The following is a 17,730-nucleotide window of genomic DNA, read 5'->3' as shown; positions in this document are numbered from 1 at the left end:
AGTTTGATACATATATTCATACATTTTCAGATAAAAGTTAATATATAAGAGCAAATGTATTTGGTTTTGTTAGTTATTTTATAATTATATGTTTGTGTTTGCTTGTTCTTTTCTTTCTAGATTCAGTGAAAATGTACTCAGCGTCATCCAAGCTGCCTTTAAAACAAGTTTCCACATTCAATGCATTTTGGCCTGCTCTGTCCTCACAATTTTCCTCTTTATGACCTGTAGCAAATCTGCACTTTGAATGGAAGAATAGACTGCTGAGAAAAATCTAACCCAGGTTCCTACAACAACAATGTATGTATAGAGAGAAGAGGTGTGAAGGCCAATTAACAAAAACAGAATAGGGTAGAAAAGTAGCAGAGATTTAGCTATTTCCTCTTTCTTCTCTTTCCATTCCTGGACAGACAAGTAAAGCGCCCATCCCTATATGTGGAGGGTGAGATGAACTCCAGTGGGAATACTGTAGACCCCACCTGACATCTCGCTGCCTAAGAAACGGAAGCTTTCACTGGAGCCACCACGTCCACAGAGCTGGAAAAAGAAAAGCATTCGCCTAAAATCCAACGGTGATGCTCAGTTTTTGTTAAAATATTCAAATTATTTTTGTCTTGCAAAATGATGCACTATCTTTAACCCTTTGACACTGCAAACCAGAGGAAACTAAAAGGATACAAAACACATTTACTGAAAACCAAGAAATGGAAAAACCTATTTGTCCCTTTCCCCAGACTTCTGATTTTCTCCTGTCTGAGACTTGCCTGTCCTGTTCATAGAGTCACCCCCCATTGTCTTTCTTTGGCCCACAATTCCTCCTCCACTTTATCGATCCAGTAGGCCTAGTTTCTTTAGCTTTCAGTCTGGCCGGCACAACGATTCCAGCGAAGGGGGAGGAGGATTTCCTCACGCTGGCCGCCTCCCGGCTCAGCCGCAAGAAACGTGTGATTGGGGCTGGAGTCGGCGTGGCGATGGTCCTCGTCCTGCTGGTGGCCATTCCCCTATTGGTGCACACCACCAAGGGGGGAGGGTCCGGAGGAGGGGGCACGCATTACGAGATGCTTGGGAGCTGCAAGATGGTGTGTGACACTTTCACCCCCCCACAGGGAGAGCTGACAGCCGTCTCCCCTCAGCCCCCAGACTTCGCAAACCGCAAGGGCAAACAGGGGTTCAGAGGGACCCCTGGACTTCCTGGTCCTCCGGGTCCTAAAGGGCCCCCTGGAGAGCCTGGCAAGCCCGGCCCACCTGGTCCACCGGGGCCTGGACCCGGGGGCTACGGGCAATCCTTCTACAGTCCCAAAATCGCCTTTTACGCAGGCCTCAGAAAACCACACGAAGGGAGTGAAATACTGAAGTTTGATGACGTGGTGACCAACGTCGGGAACTACTACGAGCCGAGCACCGGCAAGTTCACCTGCCCCCTGCCTGGCATCTACTACTTCACCTACCACGTCCTGATGAGAGGAGGGGACGGGACGAGCATGTGGGCCGACCTGAAGAAGAACGGGCAGGTGAGCGTGTCTGTGTTTGTGTTTATGAAGTGCTACTGTGATCTGAAAGCTCCACATGTTCAAACAAACTGCAGATTCTGCAGATACTAATCAACCAAAATAGGGGGAAATCCTTTGCACAGTCAAACTACAGAGTTTGATTCAGTGTCACTCTGTGCAGCCAGCAGCATTGGACACAATAACAGGAACACTTAATCCGGCATGGATACATATTTTCTGAGCTGACAATGTTCTAATCTGACACCACTAAGGTTTGGTAATGTAAAGGCGAAAAAACAAGTTGTTATTGCTAAGATTTGTAAAAGCTGACTGGATATGGATATGGATATTCTTACAAAATAAAAATATCCATGAAGAGGGCAGAGTCTCTCCAGCTACAACAACCACAATAGTGTATCATTAGTGATGATTGCTTTTGTACGAGTCTTCATAACATTTTTTTGGAAAAAGTAATTCTACTTACAAGATTTGGTAATTAGACACAAAAACAACTTTAAGTTAAGTTTAAAGCTGGAGAAAAATACTACTTTGGGTTAAAATAGTAATTTGTTAATGTCAGGGTACCATGTTTGGCATGGTAACAATAAAACATGTCTAAGAATAGGCAACATTAAACCAACTTTTACTATGAATATATTAGAGGAAGAACGCAGCAGTCTCATGTCCAAGTATGTGGACCTCTCTTTCTACATGGACCTCTCTGTCTGCAGACTTTGGGGCTCGGAAACATTGTTAAACAACTTTCTCCTTTTCTTCTGACTGGCAAGATATCTCCTACAGACCCTTGAGGGCTTTGTCACCTAAACATACAGAAAACACATCGCTTAAGGGCATTTGTTGAAACTACTGCTGCTGCATTTTCTTCCAGCTTCCAAACAGATTCTCTGAATTTGTTGAAGTTGTTTCTAAACAATTGAGTTTCAAGAGCATCGTGATAAAGTGTTGAAGAAGTAATGTCTAAAGCAAAGTTTCCACAAAACAAACCAAATAATCAACACAAGTATCCAAAGGAAGGTTACTTCAAAAATAAACTAGGGGAAATCACTCATGCTGTTTCCAATCTCTTATATGAAGAATAATGATCAACCCTCTCAGCTTTCTTCAAAGTCGTTGATTTACTACCAGGACAAAGCATAAATGAGGGCAGGATGAAAGTAGAAGGGACTAAGAACAGCTTTACACTGAAAACGAAAACTGTAATTAATTGTACAACTTGCACACAAAGGGAGAGAGACAAAGAGAGAGTGACAGCCAAGCGATCAGAGGATAACAATCCTCCAGGTCTCGGTGGAACAAAGCCAAAATGCAACAGCTGGCTACTGTCCTCTGAGGAACTATGACTTTAGCACTAATAAATAAACAAGTACAAATGCTTGGAAAAAAGCCTTGAATGCTTCCATCTGGAGATCCGTGACAAGCTTGAAGTACTAAGCCCTGACTTTGTGGAGGAGCCCTGAATCTGACATGTGTGCTGCAGAACAGTAGAGTGACGTCCTGGGAATTACCACAGAGGAATGCTCTGCATTGGTACAAGTCAACGTAGGCTGAGTGTTTGATGGCTAACAGTGTTTTCTCTGAACATCATTTACACGGTACATGATCAGACAGCAATTTGCTTGTGAGCAGACCTTCATCCTGCTGGGCTGCTGTTCATTGCTCTAATTCTTAAAACATTAAGATTCAGTGAGAGGGCCAGTAAGCATTCAACAGGGGACAGCTCAGCAGTTTTCAGTGAAACGTCATTACATGTGTGCAAAAACCCAGTGTTACCCAATATCAGCCATGTTTACTGTCTGCAGACCCCCAAGACCATCCTGGTTTAACAGTCAAATGTGGTCAAAATGAGTGCAGAGAAATGTTTTTGTGACTCATCCAGGATTTTTTTCTTTACATTAAAAGATTGAAAGGACACTTTGTTTGTCTTCCATTAACCCTCCACACCGGGAGCATGTTCACAATGCTTTACATTGGTAGGATAAAAACTAGCACTTGTTTGTTAACCTGTGGTCTCACTTACACCAAATTCAACTAAAATGTTTTACAATAGCTCAAATGAACTAACAAATAAGATCAAAGCAATATGATGCTCAGTATAATATTTAAACGTTGAACAGCCCAGACAGTGGGGGGGGGGGGGGGGGGGGTAAAGGGACCATTGGTATTTTTTTACCTCTGTCATCCAGATTTGTCACTCCAATTTGTCACAGCTGTGCCAAATGTGTGTAATTGAGAAAAAAAAAGATTGCGATTGCCCATAGGAGGTGTCTGAGAAAGAAAGCCTGAAGTAGGGGGTAGGTAGATAGTAAGGGGGTAAAAGGGCCATTGGCACCCCAAACCTTTACACCCCTGGCCTAGCCAGTGTAATCCCTTCACAAGATGGTCTTTACTGCTTTGGTTTTATAGACTTTACAAATACACACATCCTAGATCGTTTTGTGACGGATCAAGTCCATAAAAACAGTATTAACCTCTTTCATTGTATAGGGTGTGCATAAAGTGCAGAGTAAAGAGGACAGACAGTCAAATGCCAGATATAATTGGGGGACTTGGTTTGTTGCATGCCTTCACAGACATTGTCATTCCTGTCTTCTCTCGCTGTTAAATCTTTCATAGCTTTTAGATGAGATCTTCTCCCCTCCACCTGGGCCCCTCCTTTCATACACACACACACACACACACACACACACACACACACACACACACACACACACACACACACACACACACACACACACACACACGCACGCACGCACGCATACACTTTTAATGTCCACACTGGCTATTGACTCCTTCCCCCATTAATTATCTTTTCCATCAACTAAATTATTGAACCCAACTCAGTGCTGATCTTGCCCTCTCAGTTTCATTGCACCTCATGTTTTTTTTCTTTCTGGGAATGAAAAAGAGCTCTCACAGCGGAGTAAAACCTGCTAGGTCACAAAGAAACACCTTGAGAATCACACTGAAAAAGTTTGGCATTTTAGAAACTTGTGAAAACGTTACTACTATGAATTTATCCGGATGAAGATTTTGTTCATGAAGATTTTGAGAGAGAAAATGCATTAAAGGAGTAGTTTTACATTTTGGGAAATACACTTTTTTACTTTATGCCAAAAGTTAGAGGAGAAGCTCCAACTCCAGCCAGCTAGCTGTAACTATGCTCCATGGTTTAGGCATTGGTTGCTTCGTAACGCTGAGCTGATAGTTATTTGAAGACAAACTTAACAATTATCAGCAAGATCAACTCATCGACTCTGGATGAATTAGTTTACGTTCTTCACTCAAGAAAGTATTTTGCTAACATTAGCACGCTAGAAATCTGTGTAAGCAAGCAAGTCAGCTAACAGCAGCCAGTGTAAACCACAATAAGGTGTGAGTGTTGCAACAGAATGATGACTGCTGTTCACCTCACGGCCACAGGTGTCATTTAAAAACGGTAATTTTCTGCAAGTTACACAAAGAACCTTTAATTTATTAAACTAAATAATCCAGCAAGCAACCCCCATTTGTTATACTGATACAGGCAAATGTTGCTCAGATTACACCAAAAGTAGTGCTATGGTGTTTGATGTTATAAGGACTGTGATACATACAGATCCCACTGTTTTGATTGCATAACAAAGTATTACTCAAAGCTATCACAATATACTGCAATACATTGAATCATAACCCCTGTATCATTATACAAATGAATCAGATTCTTGCCAATACACAACCCTACGACCCGGCCTATATCTTCAAAAAGAGTGTAAAGGCCTGCCGTGTATGGGGAAGACTTGTGCCAAACTGTTATGCTAATTTCAGTTTAGCAAACATTGGCTCCACTTATTTACCATATAGACTTATAGAAAAAATAAAATGTGTCCGGCAGTGGCTCAGTCAGTAGGGGCTTGGACTGAACCGTAGGGTCGCTGGTTCAAGTCCCCGAACAGACTTAAAATATGGAGTGTGGACTGGTGCGCTGTACAATAGCTTCCCACTGCTCCTAGTAATAGAATGGGTCATAAGCAGAGACCACATTTCACTGTGTGTGCTGTGTGCAAGTATGTGTGACCATTAAAGAAGGGTCATCCTCCGATTCTATCTATTTGCCAACGTTTTTAACTTTTCCTATTAGCAATGCCTTTTGACAATGTGTTTTGCAGCATTCATGGATGTGTGTATGTGTGTGTGTGTAACAATTGTCAGACCGATATGTGTGGTGTTGATCAATGTCTTGCCAAAGGGGGCTGATTATAAGACACATCCTGAGGAGAGATCACTGCAGGGACAGGCAGGACACAGACAAGTGGGCTGACTTGTCCCTGCAGACAGACAGAGACAAAGTCACAGAGAGATGGATGAATATTCACAGGAGAGTAGACAGAGGGGGAGGAGGACAGAAAAAGCAACATGAGAGCATTTTTGTCCTCTGGTGAAGCGAGGAGTTTACGAGATGGGAAAACTAACATAATGAAACAAATCAAAATCGTGATCCCAGCCGTTAGTGAAATCAAAACGAAAGGTGTATCTGATGAACAATGACAAAATAAATCACTCAATGCAAGGAATCCTCTTCACTCATCTTGTCCCATAACTCATCAAAAGATTGGTGTTGAGGTAGATGACCTTTTCAATGGATATATAATTCACCACCAATATGTACTTTGCCCTTTACAGTGATGAGCATGGAGAGAGAGTGTGAATATTTATGGCGAGGCCAATATATGATAGAAACTGGTCAGTTGGTCGTTCTGCTATGCCGCCCTCCACACACACACACATGCATGCCATACACACACACACACACACACACACACACACACACACACACACACACACACACACACACACACACACACACACACACACACACACACACACACACTATATGTTTTTATGAAATTAGTGTAGTATAGTAGCATCTCATATGCTATTGACATGGTGACCTCATTATGTGGCAGTGGCATTAGGCTGGATCTGACCTACGGCGGGACAAAGCTGTGCCTTATTAAAATGCTCTGACATGGGGCTCAGCCCTAACCATGTAAGGTGTAAAGGTTGGAGGGAAAGAGTAATTAAAAGTGGGGAAATAAAGTTTAAAATAATGTGTATTAAAGGGGAACAGGGTGGAATTATAGATAGGTTCCTATTAAGGTGCCTATGTTGTTTTTTTATTTCATTTTATATTGTATATAGGCTGGAGTATGTTTGTCTGTCATCGGGATTATGGAATAACTATGGGCAGATCATCATGAAACTTGGTGGAAGGTTAGGATGGGCCAAAAGAGAACCACATTATGGAGCAGATCTAAATCATGGGGCAGATGTACAAACTAAGTTTTAATTTGTGTTAACATTGCAAGATTGTTCTGCATTCATGAAGTGTCAGAATAATTCCACACTACCTGAATTCTCCTGAATAATCCAAAAGATTTTGCCCCCTCAAATCAGATAAAAAACTCGGAAAGCCAGCATAAAAATGTATACGCGTTTTCATGGCTTACATGATATTTTCCTTGTTCCTTGTTGTCATGCTAATACTGGTAAGAAAGCTTTGAAATACATTTTGTAGCATCCATGTTGTTTCCACATTCAGGGCCCATGTAAACACCAACTCAGGAAATAGGACCTTCCTAGGAACATGTGAATGAAGCGTTGTCCTTGGAGAAGATTCAGTCATAAATGAGGGTTCGAATTTAGGCAGAAAACTGCTGTCTTTTAGGCTTGCTCAAATCAGGTCTAATCAAGGTTATTGTCATTTTTACCTTACATCACTGGGCAGGGCAGACAGCCGCGTTTCTCTGGGATAATGGAGCAAAATATATAACACTTAAAAAAAAACTAAAGAAAACAACAACAAAAAATAGCACAGTCCCTGAGCCATCATTACCTTAAAGCAGGGGTCTCCAACCTTTCTTCATCTGAGAGCTACTTTCAAAAAATGAAAGTGGCCAAGAGCTACTTGCATCACATCGCTTACATTTATTCACATAGCCCTCATCAGTTGAATTAAGCTATACTTTTGTACACGTGTGAAATTGCAATACCTAAAGCTTATCAAAAATCTTAACTTCACATCAAGGTCCAAGAAAACGAAGATTTCTCACATATTATTATGGCCCACATAATAAGTACATCACTGAAAATTCACATAAATGTCCTTAATCACCACCTTACAAGCATTTCACTCTTTTGTTAGTGAGATGAATGGCACTGCATGCAGTCCACCATACAGGTGTATGCTGGAGTGTACCCACTTAGGTTCACTCTAATAGAGTCATTTAAATGTTCATCAGTCAGTATTGTTCTGTATTTAGATTTCATGACATTCATGTCAGAAAAAGCTGCTTCACAAAGGTATGTAGAACAGAACCAAATAAAGCAGACATTTTCAGTGCTGCTTGGTGAATGTTCTATAGTTTTCGGGGTCTACAAGGCTCCAGAAATGTTGTGAGTTTTGCTGAGACTTAAGCTGAACATTATTTTGGAGATCTCCACAGGATTGACACTGAACAGTTGTTCAGCCATCTTTTTCTTCTTCTTCGTCTTGACATTAAATTATAAACCATAATAAATCAATTGTATAGGTCTAGCCTCCCTATATCTGTGTGTGAAAATGGTTCCATCCTCAAAAACAAAAAACTAATACTTCTGCAGTCTAGCTGCAGCTTCTAGCTACAGTCTTCTGTTAAAAAAAAAAGACACTGAATGTCTTGAATGTGCCATCACACACATGACTTAAGTCTGAACACAGCAGACAACAGGAGTATATTTACAACAGCATTATAAAAACAAAAATAGTGCATGTGGGTGCACACTTACATTCTCTGTCTTACTGTTACATAAATCCCATGAATGTATGAGATTAAGTTAGCTTCATCATATCTCAATCAGTGATTAAGTGAATAATAAACTTTCTATCGGGTCACTATCAGCCTGTCACTCATTATTTTCAGGGAGGGGGCGGGGTTTGGAGGAACGGAGAGGAGACGGTGATCGCGGAAGCTTTCCTCCTGCCTTCACAAACTTTACACAAGTATTTATCAACTGAAAATAGCAAGAGGACATTCATACTCTGCAATCCAAGACTTGATTAAATCCACCAAAAACCTGACATGACGATAACGAGTGTTTTTCAAAAAACACAAATCCCTCCCTGTGTGTCTCTGAGCCGCAGCGACAGGGCCTGATTCAGAGCGGGTCATTCTGCTGTTGGTTCTGGACTGGTGCTGGTGGAGAAAGCAGACTGCTCCGTGTGTGGTGTCGCTGTGCCGCTGTCACGTCTGTTCCTTGATCTCTGCGTCACCGACCATTTGATATTCGTGTGACAGAAAAAATTCTAAAATAAAAAAACGTTATTGTCCAGCCGCGGCCGAAAAATCAATAAGCAACCTTACTACGCTATAATCGATAATCGAGCGGCGAGCTACTGAAAAGCTGCCCGCGAGCTACCGGTAGCTCGCGATCGACGTGTTGGAGAGCCCTCCCTTAAAGTGTGGAGTGCAAATTAAAGTTAAAAAGGTAAAAGGATAGTTAAATAGTACAAGTTATATGTAAAAACAGAAGCTAGTTTAAAAGTTACGCTGAAAATGGCAGCACATCTCTTGTTTCCAGCAGTTTTCAGGGTGAGAGTGGGGGAGGTTACGATTGAGCAGTTTGTGAGAAGAACACTTTTACCAAGCAGCAAAGTACAAACTGGTAATGAAGATCCATGCGTGTACATTACAAAATAAGCTAATAAGATCTATGAGCTAATTACATAATTAAATACACAAGTTGTGGCGATGACAAGTTTGGACTCAATTAGAGGCAAGGAACAGCTCGCCTCCGGTATGTAGGTGTGAGGCAGCTCCTGTGAGAAGTGAAGGCTCCTGATTATGATCTGTCAGAAAAGGTGTTAACATGGGCCTCATGTGGCACTAATTTATTTTATTTTTTGGTAGCTGTGTTTTTTCTCTCTCCAACAATCGTGAGTGTTGGTAGATTCATTAATAATAAGAGTAATTTTTGTGGTGCATTGCTTATGTGTCAGGCACAAAGGCCTCACATTATAATGGGGAACATTCTGTGATAAAGGATGAAAGTTTTTCCTTTCAGACATCATTTCTTGTAGAGCAAACAGAACGCGTCCTCCCATATACCCTGCAGCTTGCCCTTGTTTTGTCTTCCTGTCTTTTTCTCTGAGTACACACACATTTATGCACATGTTCATGCACACAGCCATTATTTGACTATATGTTTCCCTTATAATGGTCTCAGCCATTATATTCCACCGACTAAAACGACTCGGCTGGTTGTTACCGTGTTTTGTTGAGCCTTTGTTGTGCTTTCCTCTTGCTTCCACATTATATCATTATTTCCCCTCATTATTAAGCAGCAGCATTTTCTCCCTTTTACAAACAGCAGTGTTTCAGTGTTTGATAATGACAAGGTAACATGAACAAAGGAAAAATGTATATTGGATTATAAAAATGTTTAAGTGCATGTATATTAGAATTAGAGAGATATAAACGTCTGACCTGAAACAGCTCTTTTATAATGAACGAGTATCGCAGTTTGTGTCCCTGTGCACTTTGTAAAACAAAAAGCAGTAAACAATATGTCATAAAGGAATACTATAATTTAACTCAGGGGCTGAAGATTTGGATCAGGCTGATGCTCTGCAGGTAGGCCGTCTACAAAATCCATTTATATCCAATTAAGGCATCTCCTCTACCCTCAAAGGTTTCAGTCTAGAGCCAATTAGAGACTTTTTAATCAACATCTTGACACCTTGGGTCTTGAGTGTCATGGCAAAAATATTAACATTTAGTATGCCAATTAGTGTGTGAGTCTGCAGTGCAGGAGAAGGGTTACATGCTGACCTGCATAATAGAAGCAGGGTACCTCTGGCTGCACAAGGGGGGAGGTAGAGAGAACACAGCAGCTTTTACAAAAAGGGCCATTTCAATTGCCCTTCTTCTCTCTCCCAGTTTACCCTTAGAGGTCCCTCAGGTAAGTTTAAGAGACCCCGTCTCAATCGCCTCGCTCTGCTCTGAGAGGTCTGTACATCACAGTGAATGAATCCTGTCAGTTTTATTACCAGAGGATCAAGGCACCACCGCGAAACAAAACAAAACTGAAAAAATAACACACTACATGGACAGCCAGCCTCCCCAACCTCATTTATACCCACCCTTCCTCTGAAGCAGGCATGCTTGATCAGTTTGTTATCCAACAGGCTCCCTCCCCATCACTCAAAGCCCCTCTCAACTTTGGCTTTCTTTACCCGAATCATGTGATTAGACTGTTAAAGGAGTGTGCAGCTGCTCGTCTGTGAAAGTGTTCTTGTAAAAATGTCTGGTTTTACACCCTTGTTTTTTTCAAAACTACATATCGTTCTTTATCTTTCTTATCCACGCCCTACCTAAGCTCAGACATAAACATTATGAACACACTTTGATATTGGGTCGATACACATAAAAATGATGAACATCTTTGGTCGAATACATTTGAAATACAGTATGTCAGCCCTTAAAAACGTCACACAAATCAGTGGAACACAGCTGAAATGTAGATTTTATTGAGCATTTAGCACCGTCTGTGAATTATTTCTACGCTGTCAATTTCCTCTCACTCTTACACCTTTCTCAGTCCTTTCCACCGCTCTCTCCCCATTTAGTGTTGGCCCCTAATCAAAAGCGGAGGCAGTGTAATCTTCTCTATTGTCCCGCGGGTCTCCCTTCTCCCCAACAGCAGCAGATCAAGTCAGAACAGCATTGAGCCAACAGACAGAAACCCACTCCCTTGTCGCTATCAATCTCCGCCGCTGTTGACAATAATCCTGATTTGCCTTTCCCTCTTGTTTTCACTCTCAAAGCCCCGGTGCGCTTCCTGCACACTTTGAGAAAAAAGGATTTCACTGTGATTGTTTCTGACAGCCGGACCTGCAGCTCTGCTATGTCAAAGGCTCCGGCTTGGTCAAATACATTATAATATATTGCATAGTGTTGGAGATAGTATTTATTTTATATCCTTAAGTGAAGAATGATCTCTAATGAAACAATGTATAAATGATCAGTTACGAGTTAAAGTCTTTCACTCAAAAGCAGGAAGCAAAAGATCTTACAAATCTTAATCTTAGCTACATTTAAGTCTTTTTTTAAGGCAATCGGTAAAATTAAGATCAGTTAGATAAAAGTAGGACAGTATAAAGCAGCATAAAATCAAAATACTCAAGTACAGTAAATACAACTAAATTGTACTACAGCACAGTTCTCCCTTTCTACTCATGGTCCATTTTACAATGGTCAAATTATGTAAACACATATTTGGTTTTTTAATAAATAAAAATAATCTTGTAGTCTTGTTCTTCAATCACTTTGATGCTGATCATTTCATTATCAACTCATTTTGATGACTGTGATAATATCTTAAATGCCACACTCTTACAAATATGTGCATTAAATGTATAAAGTAGCTACATTGTCCATTGGGGTATTATAAATAGGGGGAATGCAACCATGAATTAATCATAAACATAACACACTAAATGTCAGCATCTCCACTGTCTAGTGGAGTCGAGGATAAGTAAACCTGGGTGTCTTATAATGAAGTCAACCATAAAAAGCCATAAATAACATTGTGTCCTTTTGGCTGGCAAATATAATTAGCTGATGTTCACGTTTAAAAGGCCATTTCAATGAGGTGGTGTGAATATCACTGCCGCAACCTATAGGACCCGTAAACATACGAGTAGGCAGAACCCGGCAGTCTCATCTTATTGTATCTTTGTTTTTATATAGTTTTCTCCATGATATTTCAATCTTAAGTATTTCATGTTTGAAAATTGTACGATCTTCTTTGTTTAGGACGTTTAAAAAATATCATGCATGCAGTTTATCACAGACTTATTAAGATAAATGCATTTATGTATGCACATGCAAAGAGGAAAACCAGCTTTTAATTGTAACTGTATATTGTCTGTATTTGTAGCAGGTTACAGCAGCCTGTCAGCCTCTAACTCTAGAGTCTATACTGTCAGGGGAATCCTGCCGTTCAACCATGTAGACAGATGTTGGACGTACAAGATGTCAGAATCTCTTTGCTGTTATATATTTCCTAAAACCTATTAGGTCTACTCAGGGGAGCTGTTCAGTCCCTCCAGAGCAAAACACTCCAACAGTAAAATAACAAATGTCTCATATGCTGCGTGGTTTTATTCAGGTGTTCACTTGAGATTCATAAAACACAAAGAGAGCTGATGTAGAGGGAGAACGAGATGGAGTGTGTGTGTGTATATATGTGGGATCTTATCGTGACCCCTTGCTAGTGTTTCATGGGCCCATTTGACCAACGTAGCCTATCCTGTGCCCCCATTTATTGTGATTGTATGGAGTTATTGAGGAGTTGGACCTATTAGTCCGGGAGCTGCCATGGCTATCCGACTACCAATTACCGTAGCCTGCAGCCGTGTATAGCCCACCCTGACGTATTTTGGGGTAGGGAGGGGTGAGGGATGCTGCAGAGGGGGATGTGGGGAGGGATGTAGGGGTCCTCAGGAGACCTGCCACAGCAGCACGCCGTTAATCAATCCGATTTAGACCGGACAGGGACACACTTAGTCGCTGCTCCCGCCAACACTGCCATGGCGGGGGAGAGAAAATGTGTACGTGACCTGCATCTAATTGGAGTGTAAGGACACAAAAAGATGGATAGATGGGTCCAGAATGAAGAGATAGCGTTGGGGTTGCAAATGGGAAAGGGGTGATGGAAGGGGCGTGAGGTGTGGAGCGAAAGACAACAATTAATGCAGTGATGTGAGTTGAATTAAAACAAAAGAAATGCACCAATTCATTTCTGTCCCCAGGTGGGGAATAAAAATGTTCACCTTCTTTACGTGGTAGAAGCGCCTGTATGGATAAATATATAACGCTGAATTGATTAAATGGGTGGGAGAAAAAAAAATCACCATTTAATGGAGGATGAGTAGAAATGTGTTGTTTAGTCTTTCTTCATTTGTCCTATTGATGACTGGTGGAGATGATGGACGAGAGCAGGAGACAAGGATAGAGTGAGGGTATCATATTTGCATTCATTAATATGTATGTGCTTGTGTACTTTATTTTCCAGTATTAAATGGATCGTCTGCTTGAATAGTTGCTTACTTACCAAATGATAGTGCAATTTATTATCAGATTTGCTTATTTGATGCGAAAACATCTTGGAATTTAACAGAAACACCTTCATGATGAATAAGCCTATCCTATTTGCTAAAGAAAAAGCTTTTTGCACATCTTTTGTGTAAAACATTAGGACTAGGAAGGCTAATGCAGGTGTTTCTTTGATTTAGGTCATAATGAAACCTCTTCTTAAGAGCAACATGTATGGGAACATTATGATCTTGGACTATGCAGCCATCATTAGTTCTGCGGTATCATATTTGTGTTAAGTGCTATGTAAACACGTGTGGTAATCCTCAGATGTAACAACTTCCTTTTTAACGGCTGGTACTACCATTACAGCTCCAGCATCAAGTTCAATCCAATGTTTTAATCAGACATCCTCACACATAAACCTGTCCAGATGGAGATAAAAGCGTGAAGAATGGCTCATCAGACGGTATTACTTTTTAAAACTGTGTCAGGCTCCAGGTTGTGTGTTCTTCACACTAGATGATGCATCTTCAGTGTGTTTGTTTTGAATACCAGCAATTGCTGTATGGCAGGCCTGAATGGCAGTTTATGAAGCTGACAATAGCAGGCTCTTGTTGTAACTGTGTGGTGTTGATTACATTGATTGGTCATTTTGAGGGTGTGGTGTCATTCAACCCTCTTTGTCCTTGCAAATGTGTATTTTTCATGTTTAGATTAACATATATACTGTATATTAATTCGTTTTTTTCATATTTAAATGTATTTCAGTTTCCTCATGTTATTTAAAAACTCAAAGATAAAGATGATGTTAATCAATTTAAATTGCTCAAAAATAATTAAGCCACTCACTCGCTCGCTGTACATTTATTTTAGTTATAGGTGGCCCGATAACATTTTATTACATAAAAGTGTGAAGCCACTTACCACATAACATTTTCCACGTATGGCTGTGAAGCATTTTTGTAAGTTTCAGCTCACTGTTCTGGTTCATTATCACCAGCAAAATCTGAGGCTGTAGCAGGCTGGTCAAAAAGTTGCTGGTAAACCTAGAGAATCATTTAGCAGCCAAAGAGTCAGATATTTTTCTCAGGAGTTGGTGAAGAGTAGAGCTAAATGTATAGGATATGATTAATCAGGGGCACACATTCATGCTCATGTTGCTCCATATCCATGACAAATAGGTAACTGTTTACCATTAAGTTCACCAGCGAAAAGGTGAACATATGCCAAGCTTAGAAAACTGAATACCATAATTGCCTGAAATAGTTGGTAGCTAATGTCATAAACAATTGAAACTAGCTGCAACCAAAAATATCCAGATATCAGCACCCAGTGGGTGTATGTCTGCACGCTCATTGTGTTTACTGATATTGCTCCACGAATGAACTGATGTCCTCCCTGATGCCCTTCCTGCAATCCCCATCAGCCTCTCCTCTGCAACAAGTGGATCAGGTGTGAGAGCAGAAAATTGATGGCGGCTAAGAAAGGTTGTGCTCTCAGATAGAGGTTTGAGGCCAGAGATCAGTGCACATCTCATCTATCTAACCAGTGGACAGGAAGGCATCTGTACCGATGACATTACACCAAGATCACAGAATGCAACAGGAAATGAAATGGCACCAGTTACATCCAGATAACATGAACACACTGGTTTTAGGGTCATAGATGAAAACGATAAACCTATTAAAGTCATCAGCCTGTGAAATAAAACACTTAATCTTAAACATTTCCTGTTTCAATTAGGATTATTCTTAATAACCACTCTGCGTTATATCACTGTATATATGGATACTTTCTTAATGTTACATGCATACTAATCCATATTTCTGCCATGACTATCTCCTCAAACCAGCAATTAACATTTAGATAGCTGTAGTGAACATGCCTCCTTTGCAAGTGATCATAAGTGTATTGGGGCTACAAGAGGAGCTGAGATTCAGCAGAGGATTATGGGAGCAGAGGCTCGTAGGGACATATGGATAAGACTGATTAATCAATTTCCCTAATGAAATATTGCTAGCTAACTAGCCAGTAAAAATCAATCATTCATATTTATTCAAGATAATGGCCGTGAATGCATCTATACTGTATACGTCAAAGCTAAATGCAAAATCTACATCAAAGAGAAAGAAAGAGAATGTAACTAATATGAAATAGTGTTTGTAAAGAGTAGCTAGTAGTAGCTGAGTTGTCTTGCCTTTAGAAAGTAACCTGCCTCACATTTTCATGACGAGGCTCTAACTCTATATTACATTTCACTTCAAAAAGTAGCTCAGACTAAAAACATTATGTCAGTGGAGAATTACGTTTTCCCATCAAATTCTGTGCTGTTAAAGAAGTTGCCCTAAAATTGGGCAAAAATCATTAACTCCTTTTCATATGAACAGTCAGAGTTGAAGATATTTAATATCAACCTTGCGGTTAAGATATCAACTGTCAGCCACAGCACCTCCAGACCCTAGTTATATACAGTATCTCTCTGCCTCATATCTTCATAATAACGGCTTGAAATGCCAACTAACCTCCACATGACATGGTTATCAACTTTCTTTTTTTGCCATATTTCTATTCGTTTTTCTTTAGCAGCCTGTTAACACAGTTTTTCCTCTTTGTCTCAGGTGAGGGCCAGTGCAATCGCCCAAGATGCAGATCAGAACTACGACTATGCCTCCAACAGTGTCATCCTGCACCTGGATGTGGGGGACGAAGTGTGTGTGCAGCTGGACGGGGGAAAAGTTCACGGCGGGAACACCAACAAATACAGCACCTTCTCTGGCTTCCTCATCTACCCCGACTGACAGTATACCCACATTTATATACTCTCTCGCTGTTATCAAGCAAAACGTTTCCTCCCCTTTCTGCATCTAACACCACCATGACGCCATGATGTAATTTGTCATTTCAATGCTGTTAAATACAAAACACAATTAACAAATAGAAAATGTGTGTTAAAATGAATATAGTATTGTATATATTACCAGTTAACATTTACTTCTGATACACACTTGTGTAATCATTATTCTGTGCCATGTACAGTATGTGTAAGCATGGCTAAAACAAATGGCTCGCATCTGTTTCACATGCACAATCAGCTTGTACACACGCACACGAGAGGTGCTCACATGAATAGAACTCTACCTATCAGTTGTTGCGCTGAGAAAAGATGACCATTTCAGCCATTGGTCTGAAATCGACTGAAATGATCTCTGAATGTAGACTGTAAATCGAAGTGCGACTGCAGCTTCTCGCCTTCACTGTGAGAGGGATTTCCAAACGAGAAAACTCATGAATATATTGATCGTAGCTGATAATACAGCCAACACCATGAACATAATCCAGTGTGTAGTATGTCTGTCTTCATGCCTGTGAGCGAGCGTACACGTGTGTTTACCCTTCAGTTTGTGTTGGGGTGTAAAAGCATCACGTAGCTGTTAGTTTGACTTGGCTCCTGTTAAGGGAGGGGGTGTCAGGTTGTTGGTAACAGTCCCTTAACACACACAGTATATCGATACTGAGGTTTAGCTTTGAGATTTTCCCTGAGCCAGAGCTCATAGCAGAGCCTCATGATGTCCTGCTAATGAGCTGAGGCTTCCTCTGCAGCCTCATCTGTAAGTCACACTCACATCTGCCATCCACAGTTTGCTGTACGACTTTGCTGAAATAGGTTAACCTTGTGGGGGAAAAAGCTTGTTTGTTTTCTTGCCGGGAGTTAGATGAGAACATTGATATCTATCCGATTCTGCCCATTCACTGTAAAGGCTGGGTTATAGTAGAAAAAAAGTGGTTTGATTTCCCCAAATTCACACAACACCACCAACTGTGACGCAGGCAGCGTTAGACCAGAACGTTCTGTAGGTTCTGCAAGGTAAAGATACTGTTTTTGTCTATGGAGTCTCGTAACTGTGAAGCTTAGATAGTTGCCTGAGTTTCCCCTCATAAACATAAACTGCTAACAAAGCATTGGAAAGGTTGTAGAATTAGCTAGCCTGGGACTTTTGAAAGTCTGATAACATGCGTCTGTTGTCTGTTCAATTCGTACAACAACAAAAACATAGAAACAAACATTTGTAATGGTTGGCATATCTTTGAAAGGTCTTTGTGCT

General features: G+C 40.7%; 1 protein-coding gene across 1 annotated transcript; it reads left to right on the top strand.

The window, feature by feature from the left end:
- The first annotated feature begins 237 nt into the window (after positions 1-237).
- LOC117489769 (complement C1q-like protein 4) lies at positions 238-16,713 on the top strand. The gene is made up of 2 exons (XM_034139301.1): positions 238-1,511; positions 16,246-16,713. The coding sequence occupies exons 1-2, from the start codon at positions 972-974 to the stop codon at positions 16,423-16,425; spliced, it is 720 nt and encodes a 239-aa protein (XP_033995192.1). The 5' UTR covers positions 238-971; the 3' UTR covers positions 16,426-16,713.
- Positions 16,714-17,730: the final 1,017 nt, after the last annotated feature.

Source organism: Trematomus bernacchii, unplaced genomic scaffold (genome assembly GCF_902827165.1).
Source record: "Trematomus bernacchii unplaced genomic scaffold, fTreBer1.1, whole genome shotgun sequence".
Classification (NCBI taxonomy): Eukaryota; Metazoa; Chordata; class Actinopteri; order Perciformes; family Nototheniidae; genus Trematomus; species Trematomus bernacchii.
Note: the sequence above shows the minus strand (reverse complement) of the source record. Positions and strands in the feature narration are given on the sequence as shown.